Source organism: Salvelinus fontinalis, chromosome 35 (assembly GCF_029448725.1).
Source record: "Salvelinus fontinalis isolate EN_2023a chromosome 35, ASM2944872v1, whole genome shotgun sequence".
NCBI classification, from domain to species: Eukaryota; Metazoa; Chordata; class Actinopteri; order Salmoniformes; family Salmonidae; genus Salvelinus; species Salvelinus fontinalis.
This window is the reverse complement of record NC_074699.1, coordinates 24030247-24047177: the sequence shown is the minus strand read 5'-3', so window position 1 is coordinate 24047177 and position 16931 is coordinate 24030247. Positions and strand designations below refer to the sequence as shown.

At 41.8% G+C, this 16931-nt stretch overlaps 1 protein-coding gene and 1 pseudogene across 4 annotated transcripts in view; one reads left to right on the top strand and one right to left on the bottom strand.

Annotated features, from left to right (window-relative positions):
* LOC129834592 (tubby protein homolog) overlaps positions 1 to 5591 on the top strand; it is a 120748-nt gene extending 115157 nt beyond the window's left edge. For all 4 annotated transcript variants that reach the window (XM_055899718.1, XM_055899717.1, XM_055899715.1 and 1 more), the window contains 4 exons: positions 784 to 898; positions 1370 to 1468; positions 1587 to 1758; positions 2744 to 5591. In XM_055899718.1, coding sequence (XP_055755693.1) covers positions 784 to 898; positions 1370 to 1468; positions 1587 to 1758; positions 2744 to 2877 — 520 coding nt within the window. In that variant the 3' untranslated portion in view covers positions 2878 to 5591. The remainder of the gene's footprint in view (positions 1 to 783; positions 899 to 1369; positions 1469 to 1586; positions 1759 to 2743) is intronic.
* Positions 5592 to 5742: 151 nt separating this feature from the next.
* Positions 5743 to 13924, bottom strand: LOC129834593 (protein RIC-3-like; annotated as a pseudogene).
* Positions 13925 to 16931: the final 3007 nt, after the last annotated feature.

Here is a 16931-nt window from a genome sequence, read left to right as displayed (position 1 = left end):
CTGCTTCTGCTGGTCGATAGGCTACGCTCCCCTCCGGGGCTCTCGTCCCTCTCGCTCCTCACGCCTCTATCATCACAGTAACACTTGACTGATGGAGAGCTGGATTGAGAATAGCAGCTGACCTTTCACCTGCCACTTGTGAGAGTCATGGACAGGCCGCATAAATGAGCTCCTGACTTTTCAATTGACCTTTAAGAGCCGTCCAATCCTCCATTAGGGGCTCCAGTTGTGATTGAGGTAAAGGGATTAACAGAGATATGAGCCATTATTCAACCTAGCTGTGCAGACATCTCATCTAACCCTCTCCAACTGTTTATAGCCATACAATTATTTATTTTGACAGCTAATAACGAAATAATGCAGTTTTAATTCATAAATTCTATTTACTATGGCAATAGTATAAATACCATGATTGCATGTACTGTAAGATATGATAAACACTAATTGTAATTTGAAATAATGAGATGGTGACTTTTGAACGACTAATGACTCAACCGTTTACCAAAAACAATGATGTTGTTGATGATGATGATGATGATGTAAACCATTTACATTGATTGCGCTTCATGGGCTGGATACAAATGTATTGTTTTCTTAAGGTTGATTAGCAGAGCCATTTTCCTAGCTCATTGAGTCTGATTGAAGGATGGGCTCCAGGAGGTGGCTGATTAGGGATAATGGCCACTGCCTTCATCTGTCTCAATGGCTCCTTGTCCCTTTGGTATGGCATAGCATACTCTCCCAGTCCCTCTGTATCCTCAGTGTGTTTTCTCTTCTCTACAGATCCAACCTCATGGGAACCAAGTTTACAGTGTATGACAGTGGACAGAACCCTGGGAAGACAACCTCCAGCCTAGAGGCTACTAACCTGCGGCAGGAGCTGGCAGCTGTCTGCTATGTGAGTCCTCCTGTTGTCTATTACCCAGATACAAACAGGCAAACATTGAGCTACTCTCAGGCCCATAGATAATTAGCATTGCCTTAGTCTGGGGGAGACATGGACGTGTCAGACACAAATAAGACAGGAGAGGCAAGCAAGGTCAAATCCATACACTGAATCCAGAGACCGCACAGGCATTAGGACCAGCCCCCGTAGCCCCTTAATAACAGTACCTTCATCTGGGGAGACATCTGTGTGTCAGACACAAATAATAGCAAATAAAAGAAAAGAGGCAAACCTGGATGAACCCATACAATGTCATGGGGTTAGTAGGCAAAGCCACAGAGCATTAGTGTTGGAACATGGGGACACCTAGTGCTCACATTTAAATGGCAACGGTTTTGACCTGATACTTTATCAACGAGGACTCATACTGTGGTGGACATAGACTGGACCATAATATAAGTCCCCACTGTACTTATTTTTCAGGAAACCAATGTTTTAGGGTTCAAGGGACCTCGTAAAATGAGTGTCATCATTCCTGGAATGAACATGGACCATGAAAGAGTTGCCATCTGCCCACGGAATGTAAGTCAACAAAAATATTCTTAAATGTTGGTAGCTTATGTTAGGGACTGGTGGTGTGGTTTCAGTTGGTTGCCTTGAGTAATGGTTCACCTGTCTGTGACTTATCCTTTCACCTCAGGACCATGAGTCTTTGCTGGCGCGGTGGCAGAACAAGAGCACAGAAAGCGTGATCGAGCTTCACAACAAGACCCCCGTGTGGAACGACGACACGCAGTCCTACGTTCTCAACTTCCACGGCAGAGTCACTCAGGCCTCAGTCAAGAATTTCCAGATCATCCACGACAATGACCGTGAGCTCTCCAGATTCTTACTGCCTGCATGTCAAATACTTTGTGCATCCTATTCCCTACTGATGAAAAATTGGTGCACTATATAGGGCAGGGATGGGCAACCGGCGGCGCGGCCCCCTTTTGAAGGCCCTCTGATCAGGGTCTCAACTTACTGTTGCGAGTTAGAATAGTAGAATACACAAGGTGTCATTTTGAAATTTTGTTGTGCATCAGCAGTTTTTCTCTTCTTATGTCAGTCACTGATAGTCAGTCAATTAGCCCATATCAACATTTTTGGGGGGATTGCTAAATTAGTTTTGCGGCCAGCTATTGAATTACCGGCTGGAGGGCCCCCATTGATCTGGTTAGTCAGTCTCACTCAGATATCATATTAAAAACTGCAAACATTTCTCTCCACCCTATGTCAAACTGTGTAGAATTGTAGGAAATTAGCTGTAAAAAAGCTAATTTTCCTCTCCACCCCATGGCAAAATATGTAGAATTGCAGCAATCTTGCTTTAACACTGCAACACTTTCTCTACAGCCAATGGCAACGTGTAGAATTGCATGAAATGAACTATAAAATGTAAAAAGGATCTATTTTGTAGCCCTCACCCCCATCGAAGTTGCCTATCACTGATATAGGGAATAGGGTGCCATTTGGTATGCAGACAAAGTACAGAGTACAGTGCACGGATAACAGCAGGCCTGTGTGTATTAACACACATACTAATCTCTCATGTTATCCTATATTTATGTCATTCTCTGAATCTGGCATACAGGAGGGTTTTTATTCTCCATATTTTTACTTATTCAAGAAATATCTTTTCACTCACTTCTTTTAAAGTGATATTTTTAAGGTCTAAATCTTCTAATCTGTGTACGTCAAATAAATCAAATAAACTTTGATTTGAGTAATGATAGTTTATATTGTTTTATGTAACTAAAACCCCACATTTATCAAGTTATCACTTCTTTGTTTTCTGTTTCTTCCTAACCCCTTTAGCGGACTACATTGTGATGCAGTTTGGGCGGGTTGCGGAGGATGTATTCACCATGGACTACAACTACCCTATGTGTGCCCTCCAAGCCTTCGCCATTGCTCTCTCCAGCTTTGACAGCAAGCTGGCCTGTGAGTAGCAGCCATCCTCTCTCCTTTCCCTCCTGAGAAGCTACCTGCCCCTAACTGAAGGCCTACTCATGGGCCTCCATTAGTCCATCAGTCCCCTCACCAAGGGCTGCAGTTAATCCCTGGTCACCATGGGGACCCAACACTGTCCGAGAATCCCCCCTGGAATTTGCTTAAGCCGAGGATGGTGTGGCGGCACAAACAGTCTGCAAGTGTGTCTGTGAGTGTGTGTATGTGTTCTGGTGCTCCTTAGGAACCTTTCCATTCTCTATTCTGGATAAGGATATGTCAATCAGTGGACAGGACAAGCACAAAGACTAATCCACTCTTGATTTTAATAGATCATGTTTTAAATTAAATATGTAACAATGAATTATGTTACTTTATGTATCCGTTGTGGAATTCTAACATTTCTTTAACCATTAATTACTTTTCAATGAATTTAACATTTATTGCAACAACAAAACAAAAAAAACTGTTCATCTTCATGTTGAATTGGTTGAAGGAGTTTCATCGTCGTAGTAATTAACCCCCACATGCCACCTTTAACTTATTCAATATTGGACTGGAAACCATTAGGTTACAAATTAGAACCCATTCAAGATTGAAAACATAATTCAAGATAAAGCTTCTAACAAATAACACTAACTTGATAACTGTCACTAATATTACTTATTTGAACATCACATAACATTCACATCCATGTATGTGTTTATATTGTTATTTATGTATTTATACATATGCATGACACAGGTAACTGCCAAAATAAAGGAAACACATAAAAGGAAACACATAAAGTGTCTTAATAAGGGGTTGGGTCACCACGAGCCAGAACAGCTTCAATGCACCTTGGTATAGATTCTACAAGTGTCTGGAACTCTATTGGAGGGATGCGACACCATTCTTCCACAATAAATTCCATCATTGGGTGTTTTGTTGATGGTGGTGGAAAACGCTGTCTCAGGCGCCGCTCCAGAATCTCCCATAAGTTTACAATTTGATTGAGATCTGGTGACTGAGAGACACACTCTTTTAAACCCCCTATACTTCTTTGAGACCCCTCTTTCAAAGTCACTGAGTTCTCTTCTAGCCACGGTAGCCAAAATAATGGGTAACTGGGCATTTTTATACATGACCCTAAGGATGATGGGATTAAATAACAGAGGAACCACGCCTGTGTGGAAGCACCTGCTTTCATAATACTTTGTATCCCTAAGTTACTCAAGTGTTTTCTTTATTCTGGCAGTTACCTGTATCTTGTTCTTAAGTGTGTCCATATCCTTAGTTTACACTCATTGAATCTTTGTTTTAGAGCCTGAAGTCACATGATTGAAGGGAATATCTGTCATACCGACACATAGGATAAAAACAGATAGTCAATCGGACATGAACAGACCAGGTCAAGCCAAGGGCATGACACACAGTCTGTGCATCTTGTAAAACATCATATCACACTATCAAGTATGAGAATGTATAGGATGGTGCACTTTAACAACGTTTACAGTGTATGTGAAATAGCTGTACATATTGTGCCTTTGGAGACAAAATCCAATTTTATGTTTTAACTTTATCAGATGTTCTCTCTCTGAGATGGGACTTTGTAATGCACCTGACCTGTCTGAGCCTGGGTTTCTTTGTTCTGCCTGCTTCCTCTCCCACCCTCTACTAGAAAAACACTTCTTGAGGTGACGGGATTTGGTCCCTTTTCTGTTTGGTTATATCTGATTATATTATTTTCAGATGATGAAGTCACTAAAGTCAGGTTTTTTTATATGCCCCTACTGTAAATGCTCAACTTCCTGAATAAAATATAATTTACTAATTCGTCCCCAGGAATCTTAACAAATTATATTCAGTAATATAACGTACAGAATCGGTTATTGGCACCAGGCACAAGACCATTGGCATTGTGGTTTGCAGATGCACTCATATCTTCATCTGACATTATTAGTTGAACTGATAACATCCATCTGATAATGTGAATCATTTCACACGTTATCAGAGACCAAACAACCCAGATATGGCAAGGATCGTAGCAGGCCTGTCTATATTAACACACATACTAATATCTCATGTTATCCTATATTGATATCATTCTCTATGAATCTGGCATACCAGAGGATTTTATTCTCTATATTTTAGTGAATCAATAAATATCTTTACCCTCCTTTTAAATATATATAATTTTTTCTGACTTTATTGAACAGATAGAAAGAGAGGATGTGTCAAAGAGGATGTGTCAAACATATGCTGATAATGCAGAAATGTGCTGGAGGCTGTGATATTACCATTAGACCACCTGGCCACTCTCCACACTTGTTGAGAGGCAAAAACCTTTCACAAAATATATGAAACTATTTTACGGATATTAAGTGGAAAATTAAGACCAAATGAAGGCAAAGAACAATCTCTGATGAGGCAGCTCATTGCTATTGTAAGTTATGAAAAAGGGTCTACTTTAATCAACCATAATATTCCTGTTTCTTAGTAATGTGTTCCAACTCTTCTGAATTTTTAGGCAAACTGCTGAGATCCTTGCAGAAAATAATACTGTGCTTTTCATATCAAGTTTCTTTGTGTCCAAGAAACAAGGCCCTTTCATTCTATGAGTGTGTTTAGTACTGTTTCACTGTCATGTAAAATGTGTACATTGTTCAATATACAGTGTTTGTAAACACACAGTTCTGATTATGAAAAAAATAAAACTCCAATGAGTCAAACAACAGTCACATGCACCCACAACACTATGTATACTCTGACTGAACCCCTGAGATGTGTGTGAAGTGATGATATGGTCATAAAGGACAATAGGCAGCTAGGACAGTGGTATGGTAGTACAGTGTATTCAACAGGAAAACAGGAGACTCAGATCCAACTCATGGACAATTTCATTTTTTATTACGAATACATTCTGGGCTTAATAGTTTATAAAATAATAAATAATATTAATAAAAATAATAAAAACATTTTTCATATGACCTTTTAATAGATCTGAGATACAAAAGCTGGACTTGAACGCTCTACCTCTGTTTACTTATTTATGTGGGTCCCTGCTCTCTCTCTGTTTACAATCTATCCCAGAGGACACCAGGGTCTCTACAATGCTTGACTGCCATATTGGAATAAGGTTAGAGTCAGATAGTTTGTCTACCATCAAAGGACATGGTGAATTGTGGGTAAATGGTTTTCTTTAAAGCAGCATGAATATTAGAGTATTAGGTAGTCCAGTAAGGATCACAAAATACACCCAGTGAACAGCATATTCTGTCTTGGGACGCAAGGAGGCAGGATAGAAAACGGGGATTTGCATAAGGAGAGGAATATTCAGAACATTCAGTAAGGTCAAAGGGCTAGTGAGGCTAGTTTAGGATGAGCTAGTTTCCTCATTGACTCTGCCCTCTGTCTCTCCTGTGAGAACTCCCAATCCCCAGCTCCCCAGACATATATGGTGGGGTGAAGCTGTCTGTCTCTTCAGACTGAGACAGTAGAATGTACTCTTCTTCCATCTCTTCTTCTGCTTCTGGATTACTACAGACGTCACAACTAAAACTGAGAGCCTCGGACTCCATCAGTGGGTCTTCATCACCTACTACACCCTCTTCCTCTGTCTCATCCACTTGCTCCTCTTCTTCCTTCTCCTCTTCATACCTATATTCATAGACCGTATCCTGCTTAGGGTAGTGAAACACATCTTTGTGGTCGCTGAATATAATTCGCTTTTTTACTCTGCTGGGACTACTACCCGTTTCTTCCATTCCTCCTTCAGGAGGTGGGGGCAGGCAGAGCTACTGCTCCTCCTCTGCGTCCTCTTCTTCTACCTCCTCCACCGCCTCAGCAGTGGGTATCTGAGTCAGCAGCAGGCTCCTCCAGGATGGTGATGGGGTCATAACTGCCGCTGCGCCTGCCTCCGGGCTCCTCATACTGGGGGTAGGTCTCCTCATGGTAGCCTGGAGAGAGAGACACAGACATGGAATGACAGAGACCCACTCCACCAGAGGGGACAATCAGAATATCAACTGTCTCACAGTCCAACGTTTTGCTAGCTTACCTTTTCCACTTAACCTCTGTCATAATTCTATAGAAGTACAATAAATAATACTCAAAGCCTCATGTGAATATTATTGTATGTGTGGTGAGTGACAGAGGAGCCTACTGTGTTGTGTTAACCTACCCTCCCAGTCAGCAGCGTAGGGCACCATCTCAGCCTCCATCTCAGGTGTGGCCACCTCCATCAGTCGTACCTCCTGCATCACCCGGCTGATCTTACTCTGCTTCCGCATTAACTTCTCCTCCTGCTTGGATGCTCTTCTAACCTTGCTGCTAGTCCTGCTGCACGCCACCAGAGAGCAGCAGAGAGGGGGGGAAAGTGGGCCTCAATACCAATGCGGTCCTTCTCCCATTCATACCACAGTGCTTTCATTCTGATCAATCTTTATCTATAGCCTGGAGATTATTCATGCTCATGATAACCTTTTATGCCTTCCTGCAACACTTTCACAGATTACAAATATTAAGTCAAACACATTTTAATGAAATGGCTAAACACTGCCTCTAGGATTTTTTATTTATTTTTATATTTTACCGTTATTTTACCAGGTAAGTTGACTGAGAACACGTTCTCATTTGCAGCAACGACCTGGGGAATAGTTACAGGGGAGAGGAGGGGGATGAATGAGCCAATTGTAAACTGATGGATGAGCAATATTAGGAAGTTATTGTGAAGAGGTGAAAAATGGCATGCAGAAATTAGTAAAGAGAGAAGTTAATAGCTGAGATTTGTCCTGAAAGAAGATATTTGTCTCTGAAAAGGATTGGAAATCTACTCCAGTATGGGGTGAAAATGAAGAGAGCCACTAGTTGCATGTTATTGATCTAATATACACCTTATTAAGAAAGATCAGAGTGAATATTATCTGTTATTGGAGATCAAATATTCACCTTCCATGGATGGTGGCCCCAATCTCTGTGTAAAACAGGAGGTTTTTAAATGTAAATGCTTTCCTTCAAGTTGCATCAAATCTACAATGAAGTATAATCTTCATGAAGCACAAAATATACACTTGCATGGTTGGTAAGAGTGTGAACCCATAAAGATTGTCATGTCATATTTTAACAGTTGGATCCAGACAAAAAAACAAATGGCACATGAGCAAAGGAATGCCTGAATATGGGAGAGTTAATCAAAGAATTTGCCCTTTCATTTTTATGTGGCGTCCACCCTGATTTATCCCTGCAATGGAGTAATTTATTTGGCTTTTCTTAGATCTGGGCTGTGAGAAGTGGTGTGTAAATGGAACTATGGGCCGTTTACCTGTCAGGAGTGCTGCTCCTTCTGGAGACGATCCTCTCCATCACCCTCTCTGTCTCCAGCAGCTTCGAAAAACATTTGTCATAAGAAACTAGCTCCCTGGTATACAGAAAATACCCGAGCTTTGAAGCAAGCTTCCAGGAAATTGGAACGGAAATGGCGCCACACAAAACTGGAAGTCTTCCGACTAGCTTGGAAAGACAGTACCGTGCAGTACCGAAGAGCCCTCACTGCTGCTCGATCATCCTACTTTTCCAACTTAATCGAGGAAAATAAGAACAATCCAAAATTTCTTTTTGATACTGTTGCAAAGCTAACTAAAAAGCAGCATTCCCCAAGAGAGGATGGCTTTCACTTCAGCAGTAATAAATTCATGAACTTCTTTGAGGAAAAGATCATGACCATTAGAAAGCAAATTACGGACTCCTCTTTGAATCTGCGTATTCCTCCAGGGCTTAGTTGTCCTGGATCTGCACAGCTCTGCGAGGGCCTGGGATCGGGAGAGACACTTAAGTGTTTTAGTACGATATCTCTTGACACAATGATGAAAATAATCATGGCCTCTAAACCTTCAAGCTGCATACTGGATCCTATTCCTACTAAACTGCTGAAGGAGCTGCTTCCTGTGCTTGGCCCTCCTATGTTGAACATAATAAACAGCTCTCTATCCACCGGATGTGTACCAAACTCACTAAAAGTGGCAGTGATAAAGCCTCTCTTGAAAAAGCCAAACCTTGACCCGGAAAATATAAAAAACTATCGGCCTATATCGAATCTTCCATTCCTCTCAAAAATTTTAGAAAAAGCTGTTGCGCAGCAACTCACTGCCTTTCTGAAGACAAACAATGTATACGAAATGCTTCAGTCTGGTTTTAGACCCCATCATAGCACTGAGACTGCACTTGTGAAGGTGGTAAATGACCTTTTAATGGCGTCAGACCGAGGCTCTGCATCTGTCCTCGTGCTACTAGACCTTGGTGCTGCCTTTGACACCATCGATCACCACATTCTTTTGGAGAGACTGGAAACCCAAATTGGTCTACACGGACAAGTTCTGGCCTGGTTTAGATCTTACCTGTCGGAAAGATATCAGTTTGTCTCTGTGAATGGTCTGTCCTCTGACAAATCAACTGTACATTTCGGTGTTCCTCAAGGTTCCGTTTTAGGACCACTATTGTTTTCACTATATATTTTACCTCTTGGGGATGTTATTCGAAAACATAATGTTAACTTTCACTGCTATGCGGATGACACACAGCTGTACATTTCAATGAAACATGGTGAAGCCCCAAAATTGCCCTCGCTAGAAGCCTGTGTTTCAGACATAAGGAAGTGGATGGCTGAAAACTTTCTACTTTTAAACTCGGACAAAACAGAGATGCTTGTTCTAGGTCCCAAGAAACAAAGAGATCTTCTGTTAAATCTGACAATTCATCTTGATGGTTGTAAAGTCGTCTCAAATAAAACTGTGAAGGACCTCGGCGTTACTCTTGACCCTGATCTCTCTTTTGACGAACATATCAAGACTGTTTCAAGGACAGCTTTTTTCCATCTACGTAACATTGCAAAAATCAGAAATTTTCTGTCCAAAAATGATGCTGAAAAATTAATCCATGCATTTGTTACTTCTAGGTTAGACTACTGCAATGCTCTACTTTCCGGCTACCCGGATAAAGCACTAAATAAACTTCAGTTAGTGCTAAATACGGCTGCTAGAATCCTGACTAGAACCAAGAAATTTGATCATATTACTCCAGTGCTAGCTTCCCTACACTGGCTTCCCGTTAAGGCAAGGGCTGATTTCAAGGTTTTACTGTTAACCTATAAAGCGTTACATGGGCTTGCTCCTACCTATCTTTCCGAGTTGGTCCTGCCGTACATACCTACACGTACGCTACGGTCACAAGACGCAGGCCTCCTAATTGTCCCTAAAATTTCTAAGCAAACAGCTGGAGGCAGGGCTTTCTCCTATAGATCTCCATTTTTATGGAACAGTCTGCCTACCCATGTGAGAGACGCAGACTCGGTCTCAACCTTTAAGTCTTTACTGAAGACTTATCTCTTCAGTAGGTCATATGATTGAGTGTAGTCTGGCCCAGGAGTGTGAAGGTGAACGGAAAGGCTCTGGAGCAACGAACCGCCCTTGCTGTCTCTCCAGGGCCGGTTCCCCTCTCTCCACTGGGATTCTCTGCCTCTAACCCTGTTACTGGGGCTGAGTCACTGGCTTGCTGGTGCTCTTTCATGCCGTCCCTAGGAGGGGTGCGTCACTTGAGTGGGTTGAGTTACTGACGTGAACTTCCTGTCTGGGTTGGCGCTCCCCCTTGGTTGTGCTGTGGTGGAGACCTTTGTGGGCTATACTCGGCCTTGTCTCAGGATTGTAAGTTGGTGGTTGAGGATATCCCTCTAGTGGTGTGGGGGCTGTGCTTTGGCAGAGTGGGTGGGGTTATATCCTTCCTGTTTGGCCCTGTCCGGGGGTTTCTTCGGATGGGGCCACAGTGTCTCCTGACCGCTCCTGTCTCAGCCTCCAGTATTTATGCTGCAGTAGTTTATGTGTCGGGGGGCTAGGGTCAGTTGGTTATACCTGGAGTACTTCTCCTGTCTTATCCAGTGTCCTGTGTGAATTTAAGTATGCTCTCTCTAATTCTCTCGTTCTCTCTTTCTCTCTGAGAACCTGAGCCCTAGGACCATACGTCAGGACTACCGGGCATGCTGACACCTTGCTGTCCCCAGTCCGCCCGGCCTTGCTGCTATTCCAGTTTCAACTGTTTCTGCCTGCGGTTACGAAACCCCTACCTGTCCCAGACCTGCTGTTTTCAACTCTTAATGATCGGCTATGAAAAGCCAACTGAGATTTATTCCTGATTATTATTTGACCATGCTTGTCATTTATGAACATTTTGAAAATCTTGGCTCTCTCTAATTTTCTCCTTCTCTCTTTCTTTCTCTCGGAGGACCTGGGCCCTTGGACCATGCGTCGGGACTGCCGCCCGTGGTGACTCCTTGCTGTCCCCAGTCCGCCTGGCCTTGCTGCTATTCCAGTTTCAGCTGTTCTGCCTGCGGTTATGGAACCGCCACCTGTCCCAGACCTGTTGTTTTTCAACTCTTAATGATCAGCTATGAAAAGCCAACTGAAAATTATTCATGATTATTATTTGACCATGCTTGTCACTTATGAACATTTTTGAACATCTTGGCATAGTTCTGTTATAATCTCCACCCGGCACAGCCAGAAGAGGACTGGCCACCCCTCATAGCCTGGTTCCTCTCTAGGTTTCTTCCTAGGTTTTGGCCTTTCTAGGGAGTTTTTCCTAGCCACCGTGCTTCTACACCTGCATTCTAGCTGTTTGGGGTTTTAGGCTGGGTTTCTGTACAGCACTTCGAGATATTATCTGATGTACGAAGGGCTATATAAAATAAAATTGATTGATTGATTGATTGATTCTCCTGAAACTGGGCCAGCATATCATCTGCTGGGAGGGAAACATGGCAGTCAGGGATGTAAAGAGCAAACTCATGCATGCACGCGCACACACCGTATCTAGAGTTGCTTTCCAATGTTGCAGAAAGCCTTGAGATTCAACATTCACTCTGCACTTTCAGAACTACACGTTCAATACTCAGGAATGAAAACGAATCAACCATTGTGACTCAATGTTTCTTAATTACGGAAGGTGAGAGTGGCATTGATACATAGGACATGAATAGATATCTATGCTCGTCCCTGTCACATTGTCCCCTACCCCCTTGGCATTCATTTGATGAATGGCGCTAAACCTCTTAGTGCTGATCCAAAATATATGCAGTAATTGGTATTAGACACTGCTGGGCTGAAACAACATTACTTCTGATTGCTAATCCAGGTCTAACAAAGGCAGGGAATAAAGCTCCCTGTGAATTGGACAGGATCCTAATCTACCTTATCACAGAGTTGCTTAAATTGGAGCTACTGATACATTCTGCAGGGGCCCTGACAAATGGAACGATCAAAACAATGAAACAATGAGGAAGTTGATTGAAAATAAGCCCTCAAAGTCATGAAAGAGGTGACTGTTAGAGAGGAGCTCATTTGTCAGATGACATTTCTCCGCGCAGGGTGTGCTATATCCTGCATTAGTCTTTCATCAGGGTGAATCATCACGAAATGTAGGACCTAAATGGTGTGTGTTAGGGAGGTCAGGTGCATGGGACTCTTATCAACTGCGCTATGAGATAAAATGCACATCATATACATCATTGTGTCATTCACAATGGCCTAGCTATTAATGATATGATGCTGTCTACTTACTCCTCTTCTTCTGCCAAACTTCAAATGACATTGTAGGAAATCGGCATACCAGTTTAGTACTTTTTCCTTTAGGCCTAGTTGTCATCTGTGAATACAGCAATGCATTTATGGTATGCACACCTTGTAATGTACTGGATGCACTGGACTCCTAGCCAGTATAGGTATTACATGGATGCTGTTAAAAACTGTAATAGTCTACATCTTCTACATTCCTGCCTCTAAATAGTTTGTCTATCCATTTGACTGAGCCAGTCTAGGGTGGACATTGTGCAGCTTACCTTGAAGAGGATGTAGAGTAGGATTCCAAATCCGTAGATGAGAATGGCCTGGCTGATCAAATTGGATTTAGTTGCTCCTCGGATCTGAAGTGTGCCCATGCCTTTGACTTTAGCCAGGACCTCAGGGCTGTGGGGCCCAGAGTCATGAGTCCCCTCCATCCACTGTCTGAGGCCCCCCTCTGGCATCTGTAGGCGATGCATCATGGGAGGATAATACCCAGGAACAACTAGGAATGAGAGCAGAGAGCACTGATCAACACACTAGGAAGAAGCCTGCAGCGTTCAATGATTAATCAATTTACAGTTTACTGAACACAGCACACCTCTGACAGATATAACAGGTGAAAGATACAGTATAATATATTATGGAGAGAGATGGTCACAATGAAGAACTGGAAAAACAAGACAAATTACAATGACTTTATTTGAGTGGTGAGGGAGTTCATAAAACTGGCAAGGGCAATGAGGAGCAGAACACAGCACAGAGGATAACCTCCTAGACTAAATAGATGCATACAACCTGATGATGATGACAAAGTTGTAGGCTATAATAACTTACAGTTGTAGGCTATTGGCAAAATGCATAGACTTATATGAAATGCTGTATTCAATAGTTACATGCAGTTACTGTACGTATTATACATTATCTAGCTTTGCTGGCAGGTTTGTAGATGGCTAGAACGATACGCAAAATATGGAATTATCTTCCAAGCATCAAAGCCGAGCTGCACATCAACATCAGAACGGATCAGTGATAAACTGCCTTACCCTCGGGCTGCCCTACATCATTCTTCCCTCTCTGTAAAATTATTTAGGGAAGGAAAAACGAAACACAGAGGACAGAGCAGAAAATCAGAGTAACCTTCTGCATAGTTGTCATCGACATTTTGTCACAGATAAACTGTACCAGAGATAGTAGAGAATGGAGTATATTTGGCTGTACATTAAGCATCTGGTCGTCACTAGTTACCACAACCACAAAGTCATAATTATGGCTACACCCCACCCATTTCTACAATTGTTCTTCTTAAAATCTGATTTTAAACCTAACCCTAACCACACTGCTAACTTTATGCCTCACCTTAAATGTAGCTCATAAACCGATTTTTTACGATATTTGGACTCTGTGGCTGTGGTAACTAGTGGAAACCCAAACCTCCAGCATCCTTCCTGATTTTACAGCTCAACGGAAGTGACCTGTTTTGTTTTGGCTTTGTGATTGGTGTATTTTCATGCAGTTTGCAGTAGTCATGGCTGGAAGGCATCCAAGCTTTTATCAAATTAACGTCAGATTTTACTTTTCGTAGCAGGTTATGATAATTAGGTTAAGATTAGGAAAATGGTAAGGGTTAGCTAAAATGTTAATAATATATACTTTTGACGTTAATTTGACCAATACTGGATTATATCTAGCAAGGCCTGCTTGCAGTCTCATCCATGAGAGGCGTCATCCGCGGTCCAACAAAGTAGGCCATACGGTGTAATTCGGAAGATATCCAACAGATGGCAATGCAGCTTTAGCTATTGGAAAGGAACACTGCCGCTATCTCGCTCTCCAACCAAGGTGCGTCATGAATTGAGGAGCAAATACAATTGGTCAGATTTCTGCAACTCATTTACCAATCACATCATGTTTTGATTTGTATTCGCATCGTGATTGATCTATGAACCCACAGGAGGCCATTTGAAATGTATAAAAACATCCTTAATTTTCCGTGTCTGTAATCTAATTATAATGTAGGCTGATCAATGTGGGAGGAGCTATAGGAGGGCAGGCTCATTATAATAGCTGTTTTTAGACTCAATCAGGCAACGCAATTTTATTCCCTTGTCCTTTAGTGTAATACTTTTTGAATCACCTCAGTATGATAAAACAGCCTGTAGGTCGAAACTTTTGCAGTTAAGTGTGACACCTATCAGGCCCCGAGGACTGGAATTATCCAGGCCTGCCGGGTTTAAGGTAGGGACGTCACACGGATCCCAGATAGCACTGACCGTCTCAGCTATTGGCAATTGTAATCAAGGGCGGGGTCAGTTACCATGAGAACAAAGATGGCGGTTTCTGTTAGTTCTGTAAATTCCATTTACAATGGCATAGGCTAGGCGGTACAGGGAGGATGGTCGAGCGTCCTATTATATTTTGAATTCAGAGCAGTAGGCCAGATTGTAAATATTTATGACAAGTCACCGAACAAAATACTTATCCTAGTCTAAACTTTACAGATATAGTTCCATATGGTTGATATTTCACATAGGCCTACAGTATCAGTCCTTCAGGAATATTGACAAAGGTCTCCCTGAGACAATGTTAGTCTAATCTCATTACCAAAGTTGGCCTACAGTAATTGTGTTCATTGTGCAATTATAATTGCCCAGAATGATTTATTTTATGTGATAGTTCTGTAGCCTGCGTAGGTGAAGCTAGCAGAGTTTAGTCCACTAAGGCTAGTGTCCAATAGACCTTGGTTAGGGCCCACTCACTTTGTTTTATGAGTGTGAATGTATAGTTTAGCCACATGAGGTCTGTACATAGATTTATTAAAGCAATTACATTTTCCCTGAAAGGTGACATTTTGAGAAGGCATGCAAAGAAAGAAAACAATGTGGCTGTTGCAGTAATATCACTCTGAAGGTTGCCACCCTGTCTCTCACAGCAGTCTGTCATTGATCTCTGGCAGGCTGCATCAAAATACCTCCTCCAATGTGGTTTGGGAACACAAAGTAATCCTTGAACTTCACACTTAGATTATAAACATAAAACACTCAGATCAAGTCCCAGTTAGTGTGAACTGCATGGCCAGCATGAAATCAATGTACAGGAGCTCTCACAAGCATCTTTTGCTTACCTTTATTCAAGATATTATAATTTTACAATGTGGCGTTAAAGTCAAATCTTTATAGGTCTTGTAGGTCTTACCAATTTTCGTGTTGAAATTAAATTCAGTGAAAACTGCCACCAGTGTACATTATTTGCCATCCACCCACCATAATCTTTTAATCCTGGGAAACAAATATGCATTTGTGTACCCTCTCTTGGAGGAATGGATTATGTGTAGATTATCAGTGCCAACCAGCATATGATTTGAACAGAGATTACAGATGTTTAATACGGCAGATAGCGAGCGATATGCTGAGAGTTTTTGGCACCACACACTTACTTCAAAGTACTGTGGATGTGCTATAGCACATAGCATTTAACAATATCTGGGTATTAGGGATTTCGTTCATTGTGATTCTTGGCCTTAAATTGTGGGTACTTTGAAGAAAAGAGAGTTTAATTTTACCACTGTCACCCTCCCCCCATTTCACTTTTATTTTCCTATTATTCGAATCAACTCAACTGTGAATTGGCTCAAAATGTATTTCCATATTCCCCATAATTGCAGTGTTGTTAAAATAAGACTTTGATGGTTCTCATGGAAACCCATAAGTACACATCACGCCGTGCAATTACTCAAAAAATAAAACCTGCTAATGTCAGAGTGGTGAAAATATCACAGTGTACTCCCATTTCCAAAATCCAACTGGGAAGTATTACATTTTGAATTCGACCACATGCATGCTCACAGACACATGGAGAAGCCGTTATGAGGAATGAAATACTAAGGTCTGTGGGTACATTTTGGACAGTGTCTTTGGTCATTTGCCTCTAGTTTGGACGATGCCACGCAGAAGGTATGTGTGAGAGTATGGCCAATTCACACTGCAGTGTGGCACATTGGTAATACTTGGCACTCTGCCTTTATCTGTTTACTGCGCCTCTCTCTTATCAAGTCTTTAATTACTTAATTATTCTTCATTAGGCTCAATTAAAATACAATAGACTCGCTGCAGCAAAAGTCAGGCAATTTCTGCTCCCTCTCAGCAGTGTACAAAGCACAACAGAGGGAGGCTACCGTGCTTGCCCTTCTATATGTACTTGGAAAAACAAGTTTTTCTTATTCCTTAGATGAAAGTCCTGGGTTCTCTTATTGTTATATTAACAGCAAAATGTAACACTGACTCTTATGAAATGTTCATGCTCCTCTACGTCTTGTGAGCAATAGATTCACATGCATGGCAATCAACACACCTTCACCAAACAAAATTGCTTTCAGAAATGGAAATTGTTTCTTTCTCTATATTCATGCAAGTGATTTGGTGTGCAATGTCACCTTACTCAGTGGTAGCGAGTAGCAGGCCCAGGTTTACATC